This window comes from Charadrius vociferus, unplaced genomic scaffold (assembly GCF_000708025.1).
Source record: "Charadrius vociferus isolate BGI_N301 unplaced genomic scaffold, ASM70802v2 scaffold472, whole genome shotgun sequence".
Taxonomy (NCBI): Eukaryota; Metazoa; Chordata; class Aves; order Charadriiformes; family Charadriidae; genus Charadrius; species Charadrius vociferus.
In genome coordinates, this window is record NW_009647735.1 from 1,652,303 (window position 1) to 1,672,790 (window position 20,488).

A 20,488-nucleotide genomic window follows, 5' to 3' on the forward strand; every position below is an offset into this window, starting at 1 on the left:
TCACTTTTTTTTTCCCCATTAATGACTTAATTATAAACAAGTTTATATTAAAATATTTTTCACTCTAACTAGTAACCATTTGTTTCAAAATTTAAAACAGGTTCAAAAAAAAATGTAGCTTCTATCTTCTCTTTCTGAAAGGCAGTGGGTTAGGCTCTTGATTGTTTCTCCTCTACTTGTTTAACATCTATCTCACTGATGGTCAACACATTTAACACACAGACCAACTACAGCACCTAGAATATTTAAACACAGCTTGATCTGTAATGCCATTAGACATCGGTAAGAAAAGGAGCTCTTAAGGTACGACAAAGGTAAACGCTAGAAAAGGTGGCTATTAGAAATAGGCTGGTTTTAAGTGTATTTAAACTGCTCCAGTTCAAAAATCTCATTTAGAAAAGAGCTCATTTACAATTTAAAACTGCTACCATAATAATTGTCTTGCATTCTTTCTTGTCTTTACAATTCTTTATCCTCTTGGGAGGCAAATTATTGCCTTGTAAAGCAAAATGAAGGATACTAGTAGCCCTTAATTATACTGTTCTGACCCTACAGTTCAGGCTACGTCAGCCTTTCCACTTTAAAATCTTATTTTTAAGAGGTTTATGACTTAGTCATAAAAAAATCCTGCAACTGGTTAGAAGACAGCATGCACATTCTCTGAACATGGCCATTAAAAAACAGCTTTAAAAATTACTAGTGCTAGTTAATCCTACAAAGACGTAAAAGTGTTCTCAGGTTAGCTCTGAAAGCACCCTGCCACCACATGACTGCTGTGGTATATTTGCGTAGGAATTTATAACTTCCTTATCTAGGTGGATCTCTGAATGGAAGAGCAAAGGAGAAGCATTGCTGTAGCTGTCTTTTGTTGAACAAGTCGTAATCTACATATTCACATGAACTTGTTGTCTTCCGCTCACTAGTAGTGAGGAAGGCACAATGAGAGGTATCGTAAGTTGTGAATTTCTACATACCCACTCTTGAAGACCTGGTGTCCCTGCATATTCTGCCTATTGCCAACACAGAAGGTGGCTATTTCATGACCTCTCCATCTACCTAGTTTTGTTTAGGGAGATTTCACTCTCCACCTCCAATTTCAAAGCACTAGCAGTTTGTCTTAAATTGAGTACTGGTACGGTACGCCTACTACTAGGCAAGCTGCAAGTGGTCTCCAGTTCAGGATTCTAGTTAGCAGGAACTAGATACGTAGACACCCAAATACTGAGAACTGAAAATCAGAACTGAGTGTGATTTGGTGCCAGATACTACAAGGTCACAAATAGAATGACAATCCCCTCAACTCCTTCAGACACAATTACACTGTAATTTTTTAATACACTGATACTAAGGCAAAGAGAAGGTAAACTGAGACAGACAGCTTAATGTACCAGATTAGCAATCATGCTGGGTTTTTTTCCCCAATAGGTTTTAGGTTTGTGACTATCTCCTGCAGGTATTAAGCTACTTTGATGATCCTTCCAACTTGAACTGTAGATAGGCTTTTCTGACCTTTGATTTGTACTGCTTCTCTACTACTGCACCTCCTCTTTAACCTTACCAGTGAAAGACTACGTTTTTGGGGGAGTTATTATCTATACTTCTGAATTATTTAACAGTTTTTCCTTTCCGCAGTATTAAAGCAAGTAACGATTCTACCAAGATCATCATCTGCAGGTACTGCTGCCTTCTCAGTTCCCTTCACCTCTTCAGATTAACTACCTGCTACTCCTAATGTTACTGTACCAACTGACCTTTTCTCTAGTTTTCTCCGCTCTAAATCTCACTGACGTTCCCTTTGCTCATTAAGTACGATTTTTGTCTGTCTTTTTATAGCTGCATCAGTACTAATTACCTAGCATAAAGCAGGATAACCCAGAACAAAAGTAGACTGTATTGGATTTACTTCGGTCTTTAAAATTAAAGTTCAGCAACCAAAAGACTGATCTGCCCAACCTGTTTGACAGCACAGTCATTTCCTAAAGCAGAATCTGGTCCAGAACAGACATAAACATTTGAGGGTAAGCCATCATATGAATTTTTGTCAATTCCTGAAGAGTCTCTCATGTTGAAGTAGACTGCCCAGAGGACTCTAGGTTTTCCTAGTTCTTCATTTATGGTCTCTGAAAAGAAAAAGAAAAAGTGTTTCCAGTAATGAATGTTCACATGTAATAAGGGAAATATGTAATCTAGTATACTAAAAGTCACAGAATCATAGAATCACAGAACGGTCAGGGTTGGAAGGGACCTCTGGTGATCATCTAGTCCAACTCCAAGTCAATTTATTTACATGGAATTAGTGTAATAATTTTTTTCTTTAAAAAGCCAATTAATTTTACTTTCCCTTGTTTTCTGAGGTACGCTTTCATTGTGCTTTTCCTTTACAACCATAGATATGTAAACTCTACTTATTCTGTACACACTATGACACATAAGAACCAATCATCAACTAAAAGCATACTACCAAGAAGCTTGGTCTAAATTTAAGGCCTTTCCACTTCATGTTATCTAGTTTACTCTGGGTAAACTCCATGAGCATATGATGGTCTAAACAAGCCCTTCACGGGCTGCACCAACTTGAAACTATTGCATTCCATATACAAAGCTGTATACATTTCCCCCCCTCCTTTAATAGTTTATTTTTGTATGAGAAGTCTTCTCATAACAGACCTTTGTGTACTTTAAGGTTGAGTGTCTTCAAGCCAATCTAAGGAGACTAACTCATGCTCATGGTTTAAATAAAAGAAATTTTAAAGAAAAATCCACAAAAAATAACCCCCCTCTCCCCAAATTAACTGCCTATAAAGAATTACCAAAACCCAGAAGTACTCTAGTTGAGATGTGGGATACGCAGTATGCTGATTCTCTAAACTGTGGAAATACTACTAAAGGAAAATAAATTATTAATTTATATTTATCTACGCTTACTGAGGACTTGTACTGTGCTACAATACTCATTACAAATACAAAATGATCATAAACTATGTCTTGCTTGTTCATTATCTGTACCTTCTTGCAGTAACTTTGCTCATTCACATAACCCTTGTACACACAGGCAGAAAAACCTCTGCAAAGATGAAGGTCACTTTTTAAAAGTGCAGAATGCAATGGAGGAATACACAACATAGATTCTTAGCTTAATAGATACTATTTGTTTGGCATATTTGCTGTCCCCTTTTTGGTATTTTACTTCCTCTAAAATAAATGAAGCTTGTAAAACACCTTGTGAGATTTACTTTCTTCCAAGGAAGAAACTTCTAGATAACAATGGCATTCAAAACAGTATTTTAAAGCAGTTGAATTAGAAAAAAAGAGATAAATCTATGCTATTCCTTCAGTATCTTTTTATAACTGTCAAATACTTAAAAAAAAAAAAAGGTGCTAACCATATCAAACAGTTTGAAATATAAATTAAATTCATCAGCCTGTGAAAGTCTGAGCCTTAATACAGGGCAAGATGCTCTTTAATATATTTAAAAGTTCACATTGCTCATAAAAGTTACTTCTTCCTCATTTAGGCAGGAAAATGAATGGAGTCCTCTTCTCCAGGTGACTTTGCCTCTTTGACCTGCCATGGCCCAGTGCTCACTTTATCTGGTGATTCATTTTCAATAACTCCAACAGTATTTGTTCTGACATTTTAATTAAAATACGACCACTACCTCATCCTGATGATAAAAAGGCCTATGTGTCAGTGAAAACTAGCTTTTCAGTGCCTCAGTGCACCTGAGGACCCCTATGATCACAGAGTTTCTACAAAAGAATTTCAGCCAGGTTCTAAACAATCTATCATTTCAAAACTGGATCACTTTAAACATTAAGATTAATGCTCCTCCCCCCCCCCCCCAAATGATTAGAAGACACTAAACTGCAAGCTAATCTTTTCTTCACCAATTGAGTCTTTGAAATGCATGGCAGTGTCTTGAAAGTTTAAGACATATGTTTAATATTAAAAGTTAGAAATCAGCAGGCTTTAAATTAACAAATACCAACATGAAAAGTGTTTGCAGCTCTCCAATCTAATAAAGTTTTCTACTTACAAACCCTAGTTGTATTCTACATATTTGTTTTGTAAAGACTCTTATACTACAAACCTAGTAAAAATTTACATCTTTGGGACATCAAAATAATTGTCTTTCCTGTAAGCAATAACAAAAGAAAATGCATATTATTTAATACTTGACTTCCTGTTAAAAGGACTTTGTTGTCTAACAAAAACAGTAAAATACTTGCTTTTTTCATTAAAAGGCAGAAGAAAAATGTAAAAATGGAAAAGAACACAGAAAAAAACTTGCGAAAAGCTGAACTCAAACCTTCATGAAACACTGTTCTTGGTTACAGAGCCCTGAGAGGAAAAAGAAAATTGGCCACATACAAGACTGCATTTATTTATTTTTTAACAGGAGAAAATTCTGCCTGAATTCATGAGGTTAAGAATGAAGCAAACTGATTATAATATTATAAAATACATCCACATCCTACTAACTTGCATATATATGAACATAAAACACTTCCAATGACAGCTAAGAATTGTTTCCTCATAAAAGAACTATGATTTACTGTATTGAAGTATTAGCACGCCATGTTTAAAAGTGCTTTGCCAGGGTTAGAACACAGCAACATCTCCTCTGTGCACACTTCCTATTCTACAACGATCTACCAAAAATATGACTGAATTCAAGATCTCGGGATTAAATTTCAAAGATTTCGGTGGAACTTTCTCAAAGTATCTCAGAGACAATTTCTTTCTAGGTAACAACTTCCTTGTCAACAGCTACTTTCTTCTGGGACTGTGAAATTGTCCATCTCAACCTCAAAGTTCATCAAAGTAGCGAGCAAGGTTTCCTTCAATTTAGGGCAAAATAGTTCTCTATTGGAAATGACTGGAAATCTATCTTCCTGATAACACTGCAGTCCATAACAACTTCATGCTTCCACTGCTTAAAGCAGAATCCAGAGAATTTCAACTAAAAACAGCAAACAAGGAAGCACTTGAAGACGACAACAAAAGGATGAGTAACAGCGTTAGAATAAGAGAAGGCAAAAGAAAACTAAGAAGCTTAGAGCACTGAGCACATCTGGCACCTGGAGGAGAAAAGCAGATCGCAACCTTCTGGGGTTATGAGATGTTTTGTTAGGGATACCCAAGGGATAGAAATCACTAAAAACAGGATCATGTAAAAGATTCACAAATATTTCATTTCCTTAATGCACCTTTGAAAGACATGCTGAGAAGCAAATATGTTTCCATGAAAAAGAATGTGTGAAAAATTAAAAAGGTCCTAGAGACTTATAGCTATGGTCCTTGTACACTGAAGCTAAACCACATCTGAAGAAGACTTGGAACTTTAGATCACGAAATACAAAAAACCTGACATCTGTCTAATCAATCTCATTCTCAAAACAGATTCCTTTACCTCAAAATGCTGATATCTAAGTAGCAGCTCACCGTATGTTGACTCTAATGACAGATTGAGATGTTCAGTAACAGACACTTTAGTGACAAGAGTAAATTATATTTTTGCAAAATAATCTTTTAAATACTTCATTAATTTATTTTTACCTTCTTCTGTGTTTAGATTGAATAACTTCTGTACAACAGGCTCTAAATCTTCCCTAGCAGTTTTAGTTGATGGACAGGTTAAATGGACTAAATCTGTTAAAAGAGAACACAAACTAATTACAATTACCAATACACAGATATATAAATACCATTTACAATTCTTAAAAGGCACAGCAGGCTTTTAGAAATCACTGCTCTTCATACAAATCACTTCCTTTAACCCAGAGAAGTACTATATTATGGAAATACAGTGTACATACACCACACAGAAAATTTCTTTATACATGTCATAATTATCGCTCTCTTCCATATATGTTAGTAAGATGGAAGTATAATTTAAGATCAGCAGTGCAGACAGAGAATCATTCTACGAAAAGGTGTCTATTGATACCAGGAAAAGCAGCAGCAGCAAGAACCTGGATTTGCCATTAATGACCTCTGGAAGCCCCAATAATGTTCTTATCAGTGTTGACAGTCCAACACTCTCCTTTAAGAGCTAAATTGGGACTGGATAGGAATTTGGAAATTTGGCTACTCGCAGTTTCAGTCTAACTGTACAGGAGTAAGTAGAAAGCTATCTTTCTCCACTGAAGTAAAAAGTTTGAGCAAGACTTCAATTTTTTTTTAATTGTACTAAACAGTAAATAAGAGACAAAGTAAATAAATGTAAGTTTTAAGTTACAGCTCAAGTGGGCTGGTAGTTAACTATTTCTCTCCAACCATAAGGAGAATGAAGAACACTGGGAACACTGTCATGTTTTGACAAACTATAGAGAATTTAAAGATACGCACTGCTGAATATCAGCGAGCTGCTCTGTGATGCAAGTTATGACATACACAATCCCTTCATACAACATAACAAAAAAGCTCTACAACATTTTATTAATCCACCTTCTTATAGGATGAGAGAAACAACAGTTTTGTGTTTGGTAAGGGTAAAAGCAGGTTAGGTGGGCCAGTAAGGATTTATGATAATTTGCAAAACCAATTTCAGGTATTTGATTCCAAGAGGTGCACCGTACACACCAGATACAAACCGCAGAGTACAGCAAACCCATATTGGAAAAAGATGACATAAAAAGATTTTTGAAACACGAGAACACACTTGTGGAACTGTATAATTAATCAAAATTTACCTTACAGCACAGGCGAATCAATGCCACTACATCCAACTCTGTATTTGTGAAAATTCACAATTTTGCTTGAATAATGCAGATTTGATATTCAGATTTCTTGCTCATATACTCGTTTTCATCAAAATAAAGATGCTAACCACATTCCTCATGGAACTTACTATTCCTTTATTTGTTCTGTTTTGCAGACCAGTGAAGTTGCTGATGCTTCAGCAAACATAATCACTTGATAAAGCTCTTGACCTCTTTTCTGTTCCATTGGCCTCTATTCAGAGACAGAGCCTCTGCTGCTTTATCCCACCTGCTTTTACATCCATTCATCTAGGTATTTAAAAGCCTCATCTTAAAGCTTTTTATAAAACCATCACTTATTTGCCACTGAACAGCTGTCTGGAAACTTAGCAGCAGAGAAGTATCTGTCAGAGAATCATGAAGAAGTTTAACACATCTTTGTACAAAGTTTAAACTGAATCATTTTTTCTTCATTACTGTACATTTTTATCAATTTAATAGTAATGTACAGCTATGGTGTTATTTTAAATCCATATGACATTGTTCTCTTTTCACTCTGAAGTCTGGTTGTATGTGTCATTGTGTACAAGTACATCACACATATCTTGAATTATGTCCTGGCCACAGTTACGCCACAGAAAGTTTGATGCTCACTCCAGGAGAACCAGAAATTTAACCATTCATGCTCCTCTTCTTTCAGATTCCACACACAGATTATATTCAAACATTAATTTTTTGTTTAACTAAAACCAAACCTTCTGTCTAAAAGCAATAGGTACTAAAATAGTACCTAAAACCAGGTGGTGATAATGAAAGTCTCCATCTAACCTTAACTAAATGTTTACAACCCCAAACATTGTAATACAATCTATTCTTTCCTCAAAAAAAATCCCCAGCTATAAATCACTAAAGTTCACATCATTTACTTTCTATAATTTTTTTTTTTTATTAGCTTTAAGGTTATGGCTATGAGTCACAGTCATCAGTATATATTTTGATTATGTTTGATTTACTCAGGTATAACTGCATTAGTTACAGTGGTTGCCAACATTTGTCTTCACGTAATTCTTCTAGCAAGAAGAACGATGAGTTTAGTTCATGATTTCATCATTACAGTCTCAATTTTTAGGGCAAGTGAAGGAGTTTGGTTCCACTCAACTGGCAATACAGATTATGTGCCTGTCATTTATGCAGTGTGATCAAAGAGTAGATGTATTTGTATACTTATCTTAAATAATTGTTTGAAGGAGAAATCAGTCAGGTTAAAACCCATTTACAGATAATGATGTAAAAGTTTAAAAAAATTATGAAGTATGTCCCATAACTAGAACTCAGCTATACCTAAAATACAACAAAATTATTTCAATACATGCAGACAAAGTTCATTAAGGAATGTAGTACTTTCTCTTCTGAAACTAAAAGAATTTCTGGAGAAAAGTAAATAACAGAAACCTTAAGTTTTCAGCACCACAGAAATTCTCATAAAACTAATGATTTATTTATCTCTACTTGAACATCAATCCTTCTTTAGTTTCACTTCCTGCTATATATATTTTGTGAACCCTTAAATAAAGTAAATCAACTATTTAAAGGATAAATATTAACAATATGCCTTATAGCACCAAGTTCTTAATTACAGATTTTCAATTTTTTAAATTATTTAAATGGCAAATGAGTTAATTATTTAGTTCACTCTTCTTTCACATGCAAAGACCTGAGTTCAAGCCTAGGTAACAGTAAAATAAATTGGTTATTATTACAGTTACTTATTTTTTGTTAAAAAGCATTAGGTCACGTAACCTCTAATTCTATTTATCTTCCATAGAGTGTCCCAAACTGGTAATCTTTTTAACAGAATTCAGAAAAAGAGTTTGGAAAGAAAAATATGTACCCAGTAAGAACATTTTGTTGCTCATCTGCTTCACGTTCACATAACATACCAACAACAGTCATAAAGCTCTGTACATAGAAAACAGTTAATGGAAACACTGGGATGTCCCTTCTAGAAAGGTGATCTCCTAGACATTTTTAGAATTAAATAATCCAATGCAGTAAACAACAATAACAAAGTTCTTAAAAGAATTTTTATAACTTTTCCTCAAACAGATCACAATGCATTCCTTTCCTCCAAATCTCATAATGGGACATAATCCCACCTCCATCAAAACTTTCAGAGAATAAATAGCCCCCAAATATAGGGTACTTCAGGTACTTCAATTTAATAGTTCAGCTAAGGTACTCCTTTTCAAAAAACAAGTTAATGACAAGCTACCAGGATTTTTTTTAAACCTACTGAAGGAAAAATTTATTATTTTATAGGTGAAAATAAGGCTACTAACCTACCTATTAATTGTTCAGTGTATGCTGAACAAAAAAAGCAGAAACAGACAAGAACAGATGCTCCAAAATATTCTGCTAGAAATAATCTTGAAATACAACTTGATGCTTGCACTGAAAACCTGTCCTTATGGAAACAAAAATTTGTAGCATTTTTATGGGGCCACAGAATCCTATGGTATAAAGATTTTCGCAAATTCTAAAGGTAGTCTGAAAGGAAAATAGCCCCAAATACATGCATCTGTATTAACTAAGACCCCACACCCTTCTGCTTACCTTTTTTTCAGAAATTATTTGAGAAAATACTTTGGGTGGGGTTTGGCCCTTTAAATATAATGGTAAGAGAAATTCTTGGCAGAAAATTTTACAAAGAAAATATTTCTAACAAAAAAATTTAATATTTTGACTTGAAGACTGTACAATCTTAGCAGTTACAGTGGAAAAGAAACAGTCTACTAGAGCTCTCCACTTTATCTGCCATTCTACTAAATTTTCAGTTGTCTTAACAATCTTGCAGAATAAACAAAATGTAAAATTCTAATTTTTTTTAATGTAAAAAAATAATAATACAGCAGCCAGAACAAAAAGGTTTTTGTGGTGCTATTTTGTAATTACTGTACAGCAAATAGAATACTGTCCCCGTACTAATAAGACTACAACTATCAAGCTTATTGGCGACATAAGCTTTAAAAGGAACATTTGACATTTGATTTGTTTGGAAGTAAAGAACAATATAATTTATTATCATGAAAATCACAATAAGATTTTAAATAAATAATTATTGCATGTAAATTTAAATGAATTTGAATGCAACAAGAATCTTGTGGTATGATTCCTAAGCCATATGAAACAGCACATAACTGCTATAGAATGAAGACAATGGGCTATTTCACTCATCTGCTGGTAACAGTAACCCAGTACACACTATTTTCTCAGGTAATAACCCGGTCATTGCGCAGAAGAGGAGTGACATACACATATTTTAAATTTTGTTTCAGAGTTGATAGAGTCAATGGGAAAAATATAGTTAAGATTACATATATGCTGTACTTACAAGTGCCCTTCATGCATGTCATGGTTGAGGAACACAACTCAATGATGCAAACTGCTGGTTTTCCTGGATCCACTGGAGGAACCGTCAAAATAGAAACCTATCAAGCAGGAAGAATAACTTATGTTAATGCAGAGTAACATGGGAGTATGAGGCAACCAACACAATTCTGAGTAAAGGTGAAAAAGAACTGCAGACATTTATACAGTTTTGTTTTCTGGTTTATTAGTAACAGTTTGTAGAATTGATTCTGCAGTGTTTGAGCACTGAAGAATTCCTACCAAAGCCAGTAAGGCCATCTTTGTTAGGAATATCTGCAGCAGCGGAAAAGACAGAAAACCTCACATCATAGTCCTTTCCAAAAGAATGACAGTTTAGAAAAATCTGTTGGCAAGAGACTGCAAAATGGTTTTGAACACTGGTCAGAGCACTGTTAGGTGAGAAAGAGTGGAGTACTTTTATGCAGGATCCTAGCAGCAAGACTTAGGAAGAACAGGCTTCTCTGTCTTATATGTTCTTATTCTGTAGGTCCTATTTAACCTGAAAAAATACAGGAAGCGTACACAGGAAACACTTAACACAAATCAATATCCTTTAAAATTAAGGTTTGCAAAGACTGACAAAACAGAAACATTAAAAGAAGGACCTGAAAGTGTGTAATAAAAACTTCGAATGGTAAAAGCGAATGTTAAAAAAAGCAAAGAGCTTTGAATGAAGTTTAACAAGATAAATAATTAACAGTTAACAGAATACTAAGGGTAACAGTTTATTAAAAAGCAAGCAAAACAAACTACCCTAAATACAGTAGCTTAGAAACTCTGTTTATTAATATAGTGCCAACCACCAAACAGGGAAACCCATGCCACTGAAGAAAAAAAAATTCCTAATAGTTTAATACAGACTAATGAATTAAAGAATAATCAGTAGAGAGCTGTCTAAAAAGCTGGATTCAAGCAGAAGCAAAGTCATGAATTAATTCCTACCAACAGCTAAATATTAATACATACAATTAATAAAGAAACAAGCGATACAAAACTGATATATACCTGCTGCTCTGAATCTGTGTTTAGTACAGACTGATCTGTAATGAGTACCGCTCTGGAGATCTGCCTACAATTAAACAAAACAGTTATGGCATTTCACGAAAATGTAAAAAAAAGCAATTTGGATTTGCAATAGCAATCTAAACATAATACTGTGGGATGGCTATTTAAAAATATCATCTTTATTAGTATGACTGTTAGTTGGACGTTTTGCCGGTCGCTGAAGTAGGACCACATCTGGAACATTAATGTGGTACTTTCAATGACCAATATAGATGACGAACAGATGAGCCAGTGCCGTTATATAAAACGGCTAAAATATTCTTCTGATTTAAAAAAAAAATATTTCGTTTATTTGATGAAGATTAGTAGCAGCATGTTACAGGACTTGTTATGTTCCAAACAGCATAGGACATTTTGGATTAAGAGGAAATACACTACAGTGCAGTTTGTGAATTGAAGTGTCAAATCCCCACTGCCTATGATTATTTCTACACTGCACCTACTACTACAGTTTTGCTAATATCTCATCTGCAGAACTTTGAAGACAAAGGCAGCATACGTCCAATGTTTCTGGCAAGAACAAAAAACAGAGAAAACAATGACTTTTAATACTTTTCTAATCCTGAACATGTTTAAAGGGAGAATAGCAATAGGCACCTTTTCCTTCCAAACACTTTTTATCAAATGTGAAATCCCTAATGCACTTAGAGCTGTTGAATTTTTTTCATAAGGAAAAGGGGAATATGATTTAGAGGAAAATTTAAGAAAACCTAAACACAGAAAGTACAGTATGCCCTCAAGTATATAGAAGGAAGAGACAAACTATACACAGAACTAAGCTGTACTGCAAAGATAAAGCAGGAGACATGGCCTCTTAAATTTAACTAACAGGGTGTTTTATACACTATAATTCAAAGAGATTTACTATGCTTACTTTTTTACTACATACCTGTAACACACATTTGTGCATACACTCTCTGAAAGGTAACTGTCTTCCACAATAAAATAGTTAGCACTTATTCTTTGTCCAAAATGATCCACAATGGCTTTGCAACTGTTAAGAATATTCAAACCAAAATGCAAAATTTATATATAGGGTAATAAAGCATGTGTAAGTTTTTGAAATTGAGTTATATAGAACATCATTTGTACCTTTCAAATAAGTTAGCTACCCATTTCTTCAACATGTGAACCCTCAAAACAACTCAACTGAAATTGGTAACTAAATCCTAGACTTATACATTCTACCTAATATACAAATTATTATAAGGTTTTTTTACACACCGTATCATTATAGATAATGATATCAGAACTTCAATGAATCAGTCACTTTATAAGGAAAATGAAATACAAGTCAATAACACTGGCATTTGATTGTAGGTGAAAACAGCATAGGTTTCGTACCTGATGATACATGGTGAAGTAATAACACTGTGAATGATTTTGTAGGTGTTACCCTATCATGGTGGCTTTTTTTGCCCAATCAGCAATCTTACCAAAACACATTTATTTTGCCAACCATATTTCACAAACTACATTGCAAATTAACTTCAGATATGTAAGGAAAAATCCCTGAGAAACACATGCATCAGACGAGAACTTTTCTGAGCTTTTATATTTGTCACTAAATATAGCATTTATCTCTAAATTATACACAAGAGGAATAACTCAGTCATATTGCTCTAAGAGCAACACAAATACTCTTCATTGATACCGGTTGCCTTTGAACACATACAAATTCTAAAGCAAAGATGTATTAGTCTGCCTCAGGGAACACTTTAAAAACTTAAAAAAACCCCAAACAAAACAACAAACAAACCACCAACACCCCCCCCCCCCCAAAAAAAAAACCCACCCAGAAGAAAAAACACAAACAAAACTGAAACTAAGACCCTCCAAAAAAAGTCTTTCTGAATGCAAGCAGGTCAAAACAAAATGAGAATAATTAAGTTGAGACACTGCTACAAGAATTTTCAAGAGTCACGTGTAACACAACAGACTAATGCTCTTATAAGTGGGACAGAAATGCAAACCACAGGAAAGAAGCAATTCAGACAGCTTGAACGAGAACAGGATATAAATTTCAGATTTTAATGGGAAAAAATCTCTACGGAAGAACAAACATATATGACATATATGAAGAACAGACTTATATATGACATATATGAAACCAAATCATAGATCCAAAACAAATAAAAAGGAGGCTGCATGCAGATACTAACTAAAACCAAACTCTACTGCTGATTCCTACATGCCATTATCTGTTTTCTATTTAATTGTAAATATTTTCCTCAAACTGAAATGCTACAAATATTTTTAGAAACTCCTACATGTTTAAAGACCATCCATCTTAATGAATGCTTTTCCCATCTAAAGTGCAAGGAAAATACATGCACTACAATTTCTTTCTTTATAGTTTGTTTCCATATCCTAAGACTCTTTAAGGCTTAATACTGACTTCTAAAACAAGATTTTAATGTTTTCCACAATATCAGAACATTTACTGTATAAATAAATAAATAAAGCACATTAGCTTTACTTAACTTTTGCTTGGTATATGAAAGCTGCTGCTTTTTTTTTTTTTAATTAAATTCTTCTGAATCAGTATCTCAATGTTTCAGTTGATTTAATATACAGGATTGAAACCAGTAAATTCTCTCACACACATTTACACACCCGCGCACAGGGAAACATCAAAAGAAACAAAAAGATGCCTAAGACAGAGATCCCTTACAGATTTAAATGTGTTTTATCATAGTGCAACATTATTCCTGTATCAGTAGATATTTGACATGCAAGTTATGCCTCATGAATAAAGAGCATTTCTGTAACTTCAAGTTATTCACTACCTTCTGTGATCAAAATGGTCTATAAAACTAGAGATGAGAACCAAACCTAAGTAAGTAATAGCAACAGCTGCCACTAGCTTTAGTAAATCAGCTGCTTTTACAGTCTGAAATGAGAACTGAAAAAGGGTGCACACAATGCTTATTTAGAAATTTAAGAGGCTTATGACAATTAAGCATGTTTTTATAACACTAACTTCTAATGCTGATGTCATAGGAATCTGGATGCCACATACATATCTGTATTCGAATTCAACAGATAACTTGAAAAGAGTAATTGAAAAAGAAGTCTAATGGTACAACTATTGTCTAAACATGTAGTATTCTTCATACAGTTTCAATCACGTTCTATTCAACATGTGCATCACTTGCAACTTTAAGAAGTTTTTTCTTAATGTTAACCAAACAGATTTCATTCTCAAGCGCTCATTTGAATACTGCAAATAAACAAGGAAGTCAAGCTGCTACAGTTCATTTCTAATTATAACCTTTCTTATTGTTTATGAAACAATTTCCCCTGCCACCCCCCTAAACGTTATAGAAGGGGAAAGGTTGATTAAATGTCATGTTGCATCACTCAAAGCCGGCAAAAGCAACTACACACTTTTTATTTTCCTGCTAAGAGTTGCTTCCCCTCCTTTGTTCAGGAATAGCTATCAGGTCATACGTTTGATAAGATTTTAAACAGAAAAAGAGATAGCGCTTTTAATTTCAGTCTCCACTTTACTTCAAAGGATGATGCTGAGAAAATTTCTTTCAAGTACTGCTTCCAAATATGGAAAACACTTATGCACTGACATTATCAGGTCTCTGTCATCTGATATGTGTTGGGACAATGAATCATACAGAACCCTCCATTGACCTTCTTTCAATGTGTCTAGATAAAAGGATGAAAATTAGAATCCATCTCCTTGCAGTGCCACGAGTTATAAATGTACTTTATAGGGCTCATTATCCAAACTAATGGACTAAGGGCGACATCCTTGAAATGGACTTACCAGCACTGACAAAACCAGTATGCAATATTTCAAGAAAGATATGTAAATTACTATGTGTTTGCTATACCTTTTTATTACAGATGTATAAATTTCCATTTATCACATCTTTTCCATTTTTGAGACAGAATTAAGTAATTGGAAACATATGTAAAGTGTGATCAACACAAAATGCCTACCATTATTATTAATGCAATCCATGTAATTTAAAATAATTCAAATTTTATCATACATATCCCAAAGTGACCTACAATAAACACGGAGAAAATAAACAACAAAAAGAAAAATAATTATCATGCATACATTCAATGTGCTTTTTCCTCAACCTAAGGAATAAGACGTGATTTTTATTTTCTAACAGAGCATCAGAGTTCTATCAGTAAAGCAGGATGTTCTGCATATGTATTAAAACAGCAAACCTAATCTGAAACAATATGTCAAAAATAGAAATTTTCAAGTGGATTACCAAAACCTTAAAATAGGCACATCTAAAAATTTCTATACTTTCACACTATATTTCCCAAACCTTATTTTCATAAACTATAAAAAAGGCTATAGTAAAATGATAAAAATAATTGTATAGTTGGGGATGAAATCTACTGTTCTCTGTCCATACAGTTATGGGTAGTAAAAAAGTGAATAAGCGATTCCACTAGATACAGAATGTGTCCTTATTTTTCTTGTGCTGGAGAGAATGTTAGCCATGTCTAGAATGGAGTTGGAATAAACTTTGGTGGTATCTAGGGACTTCAAATTAAACTCAAAACTATCCACAAAAAGTCTGAGAAGAAAATTAAGGCTGTAGCTGTAAGTATAAATTTTCCTTACATGTACTAAAGCAAGAACATTAAAAATAGTGAAAAAAGAACTGCACTAAGCTCTCGATGAAGTCTGGAAGCCTACAGAAGATGCTTATAAAATAGTAATGAATACTGCACAATTTGACTACATTTCTACTGTTATGAGTTTAACCTATTTGTAACCAAGGTAAGCTGCCTCTGAAGCTACAGAGACAGCTGTACTGATGACGAGATATAAATTTGTCTATTAATGGCCTGTTGACTCAAAAGCTCAGTAACTCGTAAATACCCTCATTAACAATTTGATAGCTAATTTTTATTAGGCAAAACACAGAAGCCCAAAGTCAAGAAGAAATTAGAGCCGGTGCAGGGAGGGAAAACACAGTAAGGAAAGAGAGAACATGAAGAAATAAAAAGAAGGGAAAGGAAATAGGGCTGATCTTAGCAACAAACTGGACAGCTTCCTAAGTAACACGCTAAGGAAAAGACTAGCAACTAAAAGCAGGATTGCATTCAGGTGAAAGAAAATAAAAACAACAAAGAAATAACGTAACTGAACAATAACATATACCTGGATCAAAGAAACTCAGCTTTCTGAGTGACATTTTTGCTATGGTGAAGACGATGTTTGAGATTTTTTAAAATTATTAGGGAAAAAAGAGAACATTGTATGATCCTTCTTTCATTGCTGACAATGATTTTTAAAAAACCATATTTTGAGCTAGGCTGCTTCATGTTCATCATCTCGAAGTCTAACGCTTCCCTTCTCCTCTATACTTTTTCTTTTTCTTTATTTTTATTTTGATATAGAAATGCTGCTTGGCAAAGTACCTGCCTTTAAACTATGGGAGACCTAAAAAGAGATAACAGAAGCAGGCAGGCAGCTGTGCTGTGCTTCTTGATATTCAGCATCAGATAATGGCATTATTGAAAGACCGATGTTTTTGGAATAATAAAAGTCTAGTAAAGTCTTTTAAAGTATTTCAGTAATTCTGCACCTCAAAAATCTGTCCTTCAGTTTTAAGTGAAAATGGCACAAGTGAACCACTAAAGCAGCCCTAATAGCCTAAAAAAGACAATGGAAACCTATCTGGAACCCTGAGTCAAAGCATAAAAGCAGGTTAAAGGAAAAGCAGCACTCCACCTTTTTTGGAATACATATAACCTTAACGAAGAAAACATTAATTTCAAAGGTCTTCAGAATGTGCAAAACAAGCTGGAAACTGGGGCAACCAGCACCACTGACCAGTTAAGATCTCTATAGAGTGGTGTTCAGAAGTTGCTAACAAGTGTAAGCTCTGTCCCTCTGAAAGAGCAAGTTAACTATTTAAGCATGATTGGAAAATAAAGCTGCCAACAGTAAAAGTTCAAATATTACTATTAAAACAAACTACAGAGTTTATGAAAGGAGCATAATTTCATTTGCATACGCACTTAAAACAATGACACACATGATGAAATACTATCACATTTTCATCTCAAAGTCTAAAACTGCAATGAACTTCAGAAGCTCAAGGAACTGACATATAGGTAAGATCTGTTGTTTATAGCACTTCAGGGAAAACAGACATGACTTGACCGTGTAATGACAAACCTAGCTACAAGTACTATGCTCAAAGAATCAAATGTGCTGTGCAACTGGAAAGTAAGCACATTACACCGATCACTTAACTACTAATTTTCCTAATAAAATGTTACTACATGTTTTCTAGCTTTTCAAAATTTTCTACAGCACGTTTTGAACTTTTCAATTACAAAAACTAAGCTGAAAACAGACTTAAGAGAGCCAAAGTCTGCAGTTAAGACTAATAACTGATGGAATGTATATAACAGAAACCATGACAATTTAGAGGTGTGAAAAATGCAACTATGGAAAAAACTACAGGTTGATTTTTCTTAGCTCAACTGTAAATCCACCTACAGGCCTGATATTGTTGTAAAAGAATTTATCCTAGGATAAGAGGGCAGCATAGTTTATGACAACAATCTACCTAAAAACTCATTAAAGTCTTTTCTCTTGGAGTGACATGCATTATCAGCAAAGATTAATCTGATGAGTCTTTAGGTGAGCTCCATTTTTAAAAATGCAATAACAGAGGGCTTTGTTGTCATCTGATGAAAATCAATTAGAGTAGGTAAGGCCACAAGGAAAACTAACATCACTCATCACCAGCCCCTCGGCAGCTGAAATGATTTGTCTTCCAAGCTTGGGTGATCAGGAGCTGTAGTAATATCACAGGGAAATTAATTTAGTTTCTATATTCTAGACCACTTTCCTTGTTCTGGAGGACCTATACACAAATTACTTTTAATCAAGGTTGATGTGTTATTAATACCAAGGAGGATCTTTGAAGAATCATTTTTTTTTAAACTGACTTAACGCATTTTTCATCTGTATTTTTTATATAAACAGGAGGTTACTTATATTACCCTTACCGTCCGGATTCTTTGTCCACTACAAGGCACTGCACAGAATGGCGAAGACAATAGATACCACCAAATACAGCACACAACCTAGAAACGTATTAGGAAAAAACAAAGGTTACTCCTATCACAGTTAATTGTAATCAATGTGAGCTTGTGTCATAAGCAAGGCAAAGTATTGTGCATGTTGTAATACATTTTTAATGACATGTCTTAATCTCTGAGTCAGACAATCAAAAAACAATGAAAATAAAACAGTTTTTGTAAAGGATATGTTGTTAACTTTTTTTTTTTTGTATTAGCATTTATCTTAGTTCTCTAAACTGTTACATTAGGTTAAGCAGTCATTCTCTGTTACCATCCTCAGTCATTCAGGATGGAAAAGCACCTTCATACTGAAGATGCATACAATATCTACTGATATTCTGACCCCGCTACATTGCACATGGTGTAGAACAAAAATGTAAGAACACACGATAACCATACCAACCTCCTACTAGAATTCAAGTGTGATTCAGAAGTTATTTCTCTACTCTTACAAAATGTACCCTGGGAACTTCATTGACTACAAGCAGCTTGAATTTTGAGGGCATTGAGAAGTGCCCCGACAGAATGAAGACTTCTTACAAATACTGATTGCTCCAGATTCTGCCTATGTTTTGATACAATTGCTTAAGATATTCTATCCATGGACTGATGATAGAAAAATTTTCTAAATGAAAAAATGACCAGTTTGACCAGTCAGTTTTTCAACAGCTGAAGTATACCAAGCTATTTAGCAGTCTTCCACTGGCAAACAAAACCCAATACCTAAACCAAAGAAACTTATGCTACCCAAACAATAAGCCAATATCGCAACTCATCTGTTTTTAAACTCTAAGGAGACTCAGAATTTAAAGAAACTAGATTATGACATCTAAATATGAGGGACTCCATGTGAAGTCAGCCCATTGCAAAATGTCACCACTAGCCATGCTGTTTTATCACCCCCTTGATGGTATTTCTGACTAAAACTCTTCACCAGATGAATCTGTCCCATGCACAAAGTCTGAGACTGCCCTCCTGTAAAGCTAGATAGTAAAAGTTCAGTTGGTTTGGTGCCACACATGATCCCAGATTAATTCTTGCATCCTAAATTCCCATATCTGCCAAAAACCAGACTTAATCTCTGGGGATTACTTTTCTGATGATTTGATGCAACACAAGGTAAATTAACTCACAAAAAAAAAAAATAGTTTAGTTTTTGCAAGTGATGCCTAACATTTTTACTGGACCCACATTAACACTGAAATAACTGTGATATTACTAGTTATAACTATTTTAATTCTAGCTCCTGAAAGATTTTAATATAAGCCCACACTCTTCAAAATGCTATCAAACAAGGATAAACAACCAACAGTCTTTATGCTATGTATTTAAAAAAAACCCAAACTCTTTAAACTTTGTGTGAGAGCACTATAATGCAGAGAAATTCATGATCTTACAGAAACAGGATATATGTTAGAGAGTTTCGAAGGACAAAGCTTCATGAGTAATTGGGAATTAATAATAGAATCATAGAATGGTTTGGATTGGCAGGGATCTTGAAGATCATCCAGTTCCAACCCCCCTGCCATGGGCAGGGACACCTCCCACCAGACCAGGTTACTAAAAGCTCCACCCAACCTGGCCTTGAAGGCTTCCAGGGATGGGGCACCCACACCTTCCCTGGGCAACCTTTTCCAGCACCTCACCACCCTCACAGTAAAGAATTTCTTCCTGATACCTAATCTAAATCTGCCCTCTTTCAGCTTAAAACCATTACCCCTCATCCTACCGCTACACTCCCTGACTCTTTTATCAGTAACTTTGTCTAGTGGAAGGTGTCCCTGCCCATTAAACACAGTCTGCTTAGGTATTGTATTTAAAATAAGAGTGTGCAATTCTATTAATCTTCTGGTAGGGTTTACACTGCAATTTAAGAGATTAGTGTGACTACATTTCTAATACCCGCCTAGCATTAGATAGGCATCAGACTAACCAAAAGCAAAAAAAAAAAAATCAATATGAGAACAGCAAGCTGGTTTGGTGGAACATAGTTCTCCCAGATTTCTGGGATGATAGCAGGATTTTCCAGGTTTACAAACAGGTTGGTTGGTTTGGGTGGTTGGGGTTTTTTTTAAGTTAAAGAGCTTTCGGTATCTGTTCACAGATGGTGAACTTGAAAACTTCCATTTTGCAAACCTGACTTCCTAAAGTTGGCATTCAAAAGTCGTATTAGACAGTTCAAAGACGGTCAGTACTG

At 34.5% G+C, this 20,488-nt stretch overlaps 1 protein-coding gene across 1 annotated transcript in view; it reads right to left on the minus strand.

The window, feature by feature from the left end:
• CHM (choroideremia (Rab escort protein 1)) overlaps nucleotides 1-20,488 on the minus strand; it is an 87,307-nt gene that overhangs the window by 3,530 nt on the left and 63,289 nt on the right. The window contains exons 9-14 of the mRNA XM_009881776.1: nucleotides 18,217-18,294; nucleotides 12,089-12,193; nucleotides 11,140-11,203; nucleotides 10,097-10,193; nucleotides 5,561-5,653; nucleotides 1,954-2,120 (exon numbers count right to left, since the gene is read on the minus strand). Coding sequence (XP_009880078.1) covers nucleotides 1,954-2,120; nucleotides 5,561-5,653; nucleotides 10,097-10,193; nucleotides 11,140-11,203; nucleotides 12,089-12,193; nucleotides 18,217-18,294 — 604 coding nt within the window. The remainder of the gene's footprint in view (nucleotides 1-1,953; nucleotides 2,121-5,560; nucleotides 5,654-10,096; nucleotides 10,194-11,139; nucleotides 11,204-12,088; nucleotides 12,194-18,216; nucleotides 18,295-20,488) is intronic.